This window comes from Propithecus coquereli, unplaced genomic scaffold (assembly GCF_000956105.1).
Source record: "Propithecus coquereli isolate 6110/MARCELLA unplaced genomic scaffold, Pcoq_1.0 Scaffold44, whole genome shotgun sequence".
Taxonomy (NCBI): domain Eukaryota; kingdom Metazoa; phylum Chordata; class Mammalia; order Primates; family Indriidae; genus Propithecus; species Propithecus coquereli.
Window position 1 is genome coordinate 1,594,918 of NW_012150174.1, and position 6,492 is coordinate 1,601,409.

Genomic DNA, 6,492 nt, shown 5'->3' on the forward strand with positions numbered 1-6,492 from the left:
ATATTAGTAGACATATTTATGTAGGTAAATGCCATATTTGGGGATATAGGGTTGAAAATATTTTACTAGCTGCCTGCATGTGGTGGCTCACACCTATAATTCCAGCACTTTTGGAGGCCGAGGCAGCAGGATCATTTGAGGCCAGGAGCTGAAGACCAGCCTGGGCCACATGGTGAGACTAGCTGGATGTAGTGGCACATGCCTGTAGTCTCAGATACTTGGGAGGCTGAGGCAGGAGGATCACTTGAGCCCAGGAGTCCAAAGCTGCAGTGACCTATGATCAGGCCACTGCACTCCAGCCTGGGTGGCAGAGCAAGACCCCATCTAAAAATAAAAGATATTTTACGAGGGAAGCATGATACAAGAAAATAATAAAATGGGAGGCCATTGAACTAGAGTAAACACATTTTCTAAAGCCTTTCTACCAGGTTTATAAGGTCAGATTTAAGGTGAGATTTATAACATGCCATAGTTGTTTGGCTCTCCTTTGCCTTAGGTCCCCTATATTCCTTGACTATATTTTCCAAATAATACAGAAAGACATACAGTCTCACTGTACTAAGGAACAGTGGCCAGAAAAGTTGAAATCATACCTATCAGTTACACAAATTGGGTGTAATAGTTTTAGTAAGCCTCTGGATCCCTGTAGGATACCATGAGTTCATTTTCCTTCTTTGGAAAGAGTACTGTAGTTGCTTTAATAAACCTTTTGTAGGCCTCATGTAGAAGATTCCTTGGGGAACTGGATATATTCTCTTGTGCCTGTCATTTTCAGGTACTGAAGTTCTGAAGGGATCTCATAACTCTTCCAAATCACTTTAGGAGACTCTTTAGTACATGGACCCTAGAGGTTGAGAGGCCATTTAGGACCTGAGGAAATTGTTTCTTCCTATGTGCCTCATTAACCTTCAATAATTATTGCTTTAGGTAACTGAAAGAATGGAATCCTTGGAATAGATGTATAGTGCATGGTGCTTGCCACCAAGTAGAGACTCAGTAATAATCTGCTGAATGTCGAATGAGTGTATATCATCTTGGGGCAACTTTCATGTTCTCCTTATTTTTTTCAATTTTAATTTTTAAAAAATATGTTAACCTCTTATTAATTTTGGTTATACATTTCTGATAGCATTTAATTACTATTACATGAAGTAATCTTAAATGTAATGTTAACTAACTTCTCATAAATATATTCTATGATATGGAGAAGTATGTTAATAATTTTGGGAATTAAAGCTTATTTGGAAATTTTTGTAATGCCCCATCATGACATGCCTGGATGATTGCAGCTGACTTATCATCCTAGAGTTGTACTTTGCCCCATTTGAATTTTCTTAAATAGTTAATGTAACATTTTGGGTAGAGATATACATACATGCATATATAAGCATGCAAATATGCAGACATATACATATACGCATGCACAAACAGTTATGCTTGTGTATGAATAGACTGAATGTGGAGACTAAGAAACAGTAGTTGCTTCAAGAGTCAGACTGGGGGAACTGGTTCTGCACTTGTTTTTTACACAGAACAGTATGTGTGTATATATATATTTAAATTCCTTTTTTTATTGTGCTCGAATACACATAAAATTTACCATTAGTAACTTTAAGTTCTAATTCACAGTGTACTGTGTATATTTAATACATTCACAGTGTTGTACAGCCATCACGACTATCTAATTTCCAGAACATTTCATTACTATGCTAATAAGTGGGGAAGTTCAGATTTGAACTAGCTAGTCTCATTCTGAAGCCCTCAATTCTAACCCTTTTACTATACTATGCAATATATAGGATAGTGACAATGTCTTGTTCACTGTTGATTTCTTAGTGCCTAACACAACTACCTGTGACATGAACAGGACTTTAGTAGGGTTTTATTGAATTAATTATTAATGAATGAACTTTTATTATGATCCTTAACCTTGTAATTTATACCATAGCTTTACATAATCATGCTTAAGGTTCTTCCTAATTCTCTTTATAAATGTATAATCTTCTTCCCCTTATTAAATCACCAACTTCTAAGGGAAGACTTGAAAAGGAAGAGTCAGATAAAAATTATGAGTGCCTTCCAGGTACAAAGAACTTAGTTACCTGTGGGGCAGTGCTTACCAAACCTGGCTATGCATCAGAATTATCTGAGGGGTTGCACTCCTGGGAGCTATTTCCTCTTATCTATTTACATTAAATCTCTGAACGGGGGATAATCCACATTTTTATCCTTAAGTACCCAGCCTAGCATTTAAGAACTGCTACAGGGGATTGATAGAAACGGAAGACTCTACTTGGTCAGAAGCAGCTTAAAGTTTAGATGAAAAGACACACACAAGATGTAAACAGTAATGCATGACCAGAAAGTAAGGAAGAAGTATGTGATTAATTGCCAAGAGAATGGTTCAGATAGTGAAGACTCTTGGAGTTGAGTGGAGACAGAATACTTTTAGCCAAGTAAGATTGAGATAGATGCTGCATCTTTTGGGATTGGGGAAATTTGGACTGGCAGAAAGGTGGGGGAAATGTACCAATTGCTAAGTGATGAGATCTTAGAGGGAGAAAGATGAGTAAGGCACAAACAATCCTGGCTCTCACAGAGCTCATAGTGTTAGATCCAGAGCCAAGAGAGAGAGAGAGAGAGAGAGAGAGACAGAGAGACAGAGAGAGAGAGACACATGAAGGCTCATGTGTTCTGGCGTCATCCTTATCAGGAGAGCTAGGGAGGGATAAACTTTGTTTCTATCGGGGAGGGAGGGGGAAAGGAATGCCGGCTGCAGCTGTCTGTTAGACAAATTCCAGGGACTCTCCAAACTCCTGCGGCTATTGTTTTACAAGCCTAAGTTTTACATTAACTACATTCGGTCCTACACATACTTTTCGGGTTCCCACTTGGAACAAACCTAACACATAGTATGTCTGATGTAGTAGACAGTTAAGCAGCTATTTATCAAACATGGCAAGTGCAGTGAGAAACATTACAGATGGAAAGACTTTGAGCAAAAGCCAGTATCAAGAAAATGAGAAAAATATCCTAGGGAATGAATATAGACCAGTTCAGCTTGAGCCACAGGTTTATGTCGGAGAATATTAAGACATACTGGCTTCTAAACTCAAAGGAAGAGATTAAAAGGCTTGGGAGCTTGGTAAGAATATTTTATGGAGTAGGAAGCCTTTCTTGTACTTTTGAAATCATATTAGACATCTACTACTCTGATTACTCCCAAGTGAAACTTGAGGGTGAGGGCATTTCTATCATTCAAAGTAGAGGAAGCTAAAGGAGGAAAAGAAAAGAAAAATAAGCAAGATAGCTTGGGGTCCAAATTGTAGAGTTGTAAATTAAACTGTTTGCTGATATTTAATAATATGGACAGGCCACCTAACCTCTCCAGGTAACCATTTCCTATCTTTATGAGGATGTAGGACTAAGTTCCTAAGTGTGGCATAGTGTTTAATAGCACTCTGAAGCCAAACTGCATGGGCTTAAATTCTGGCTCTTATCTGAACCAGCTCTATGACTTTGAGTAAGTTACTTAACTTCTCTGTGCCTCAGATTCCTTACCTGTAAAATGGGGATGATATCCCATTTTGTATTGTGGATTACATTAAGTGAGTAAATATATGGAAAGCACTCAGAAGAGTACCTGGCACACAGGGATATGGAAGTGTTAACTGTATCCCTTCCAGTTCTCATGTATTCCAAGTCTTGAGGTTTTGACTCATCACCAGCTATTCACTCTGAACTCTGGAACACAGGAATTACTTAAGAGGACTCATGAAGAACCATAATTAAAACCCCGAACTCAGTTTTTAGATCTACCATCACCACAACTGTGTCATAATATCAACTAAAATTGGATAATGCATTTCTCAGTGGACACATTGTACAGGTGTTTCTTTCTGAAACTTGTATAGAAAGATGGCCTTAGAGGCTTAATTAAGAATACAGACCCAGGCACAGTGGCACACACCTGTAGTCCCAGCTACTTGGGAGGCTGAGTCCAGCCTGGGCAACATAGTCAGACCCCATCTCTTAAAAACAACAATAAAAAAAAACAACAAATACACACACACACACACACACACACACACACACACATACACACACATACATATATACATACACACACACCATGGAATCTACTCACTGTCTCCCTGGGATGCTAAAGTTCATTCATTAATGTTGACTGGATTGATGCCATTCTAGTTAACTTTACTGTTTTTTTTTTGTTTCTGATGCAGATAACATCTGGCCACTGTTTTGGCATGTACTTACTTACAGTAACACACTGTGAGGTAGAGAGTCATATAGTTGTAAATAGCATACATGTGCTTGAGGATCAGAGGAGTGAATGCCAGAGAGGAGCTTTTCCTAAGTCATAACAATTGCTTGCCTGTAAGTCCAACTGAAAGAAGTTACCCAAGGACAGCTGGGCTTTAGCATAAGAAAAACTCAGTTAAAAATGAGCCAAGGGGCCGGGCGCTGTGGCTCACGCCTGTAATCCTAGCACTCTGGGAGGCCGAGGCGGGCGGATTGTTTGAGCTCAGAAGTTCGAGACCAGCCTGAGCAAGAGCGAGACCCCATCTCTACTAAAAATAGAAAGAAATTAGCCGAACAACTAAAAATAGAAAAAATTACCCAGGCAGGGTGGCACGTGCCTGTAGTCCCAGCTACTCGGGAGGCTGAGGCAGGAGGATTGCTTGAGCCCAGGAGTCTGAGGTTGCTGTGAGCTAGGCTGACGCCATGGCACTCACTCTAGCCCAGGCAACACAGTGAGACTCTGTCTCAAAAAAAAAAAAAAAAAAATGAGCCAAGGTATTTTTTTCACTTAGACATTTTCAAGCCAGATTTTTCCTCTTTGGAGTAGAACCCTTAATAAAACAGATTTTTTTAAAGCAGCACTACTCTGCTTAGAGAGTCCAAAGTAATTGGCCTGGAGTTGTGCTTACCAGCCTTCTTCCTACTTCTTCCCACTCTTCCCAGATGGCCTCTGAGTCACTTTCAAGGACCCTAGGACCCTAAACTCACGGTTTAGAAATCAGTGGTGTAATTGATTGTAGGTTCATTTTACCTATATTATTTTTTTCCCTTAGAAAGTGTGAAGTACAGCTGGGCACAGTGGCTCATGCCTGTAATCCTAGCACTTTGGGAGGCTAAGGTGGGAGGATCACTTGAGACCAGGAGTTTGAGACCAGCCTGAATAACATAGAGAGACCCCTATCTCTACAAAAATTTTTTTTTAAAAAATTAGCCAGGCATGGTGGTGGTTGCCTATAGTCCCAGCTACTTGGGAGGCTGAGGAAGGAGGATTGCTTGGGCCCGGGAGTTTCAGGTTGCAGTGAGCTGTGATGATGCCACTCTACTCTAGCCTGGATGACAGGGCAAGACCCTGTCTAAAAACAAAATAAATAAAAAATTGTGAATTACATTAAAAAATTCAATTTGGGGGGGGTGGTAAAAAAACAAAGAAAAAAAAACCTCAATTTTTGTTTATAGGTTCTGGTTCCTGTAATTTATTTTATCTTTATTGCTATCTTTCCCCCTTAGGATATACTCTTGGACTTCACTCTCTTTCTAAAGGCAAATCTCAGCAATTTTTGTATACTTTTGTGCATATAGAATTGATCTGGGGGGCAAGTATGCCTAAAAAACCTCTCTTCTTCTAGAAAAGGAAAACCTTTATATCAAGAACTAGAACTTGATTAAAGCCTGTATCTTGAGCTCAGACTGTTTCTTTTTATTCATTAGATTTGTCTGCCTCTGCTCATTCCAAGGTGGTGATCTTCACAGTCAACTCTTTGGGTAGTTCTCAGTCCTATCTTGATGTGGTGCAGAGCAATGTGGATATGTTCAGAGCCCTTGTCCCAGTTCTGGGACATTATAGTCAACACAGTGTCCTGCTAGTTGCATCTCAACCAGGTAAAAGGCTTTATTTTAAATTGATTTGATGGTCTGGTGCATCAGTAGAATTGTCATTATTGATAAAAGCCATAAAACTAGATTATAAAGGGACGGCTAGAATATTCAGTAAAATTGCCCTTATAATGAACAATGTAGTATCTCCATATCCTCTCAACCAGTTACTTCTTATGACTGGCATTAACTAGAAGTTATAACTTAAAATTTTTTATGAAATGTGATATTATGTTCCAGGTTGTTAGCCATATCTTCCTCAGTGAGAAAATATTTAAACCCCTAAGAGAAAAATGCAATGTCTTATATGAAATATATTTTGTTAACTCTGAAGTATCATAAAATGTTAGTGAGCATGCCAGGGCACATTTTTAACATTTTGTAATTTGCAAATTGTTTTGGAACTGTTTTACTCTAAAAAGAAATATTTTCAAAGAGTTAGTTGGTACTGAACTCAAATTGTAAACAGATTTTTTTTAAATGTTTCCAATATAGGGGTATGGTATGCATTTCATTTGTTTTTTTCTGTAGTAATTAGTTGAGGAACATTGGTCTCTTTAATTCCTAATATTCTTTTGG

The 6,492-nt window shown here is 38.7% G+C and overlaps 1 protein-coding gene across 1 annotated transcript in view; it reads left to right on the top strand.

Moving 5' to 3' along the window:
- The window catches only part of UEVLD (UEV and lactate/malate dehyrogenase domains), a 50,744-nt gene that overhangs the window by 33,538 nt on the left and 10,714 nt on the right, over positions 1 to 6,492 (top strand). Inside the window, exon 6 of the mRNA XM_012654167.1 lies at positions 5,749 to 5,919. Coding sequence (XP_012509621.1) covers positions 5,749 to 5,919 — 171 coding nt within the window. The remainder of the gene's footprint in view (positions 1 to 5,748; positions 5,920 to 6,492) is intronic.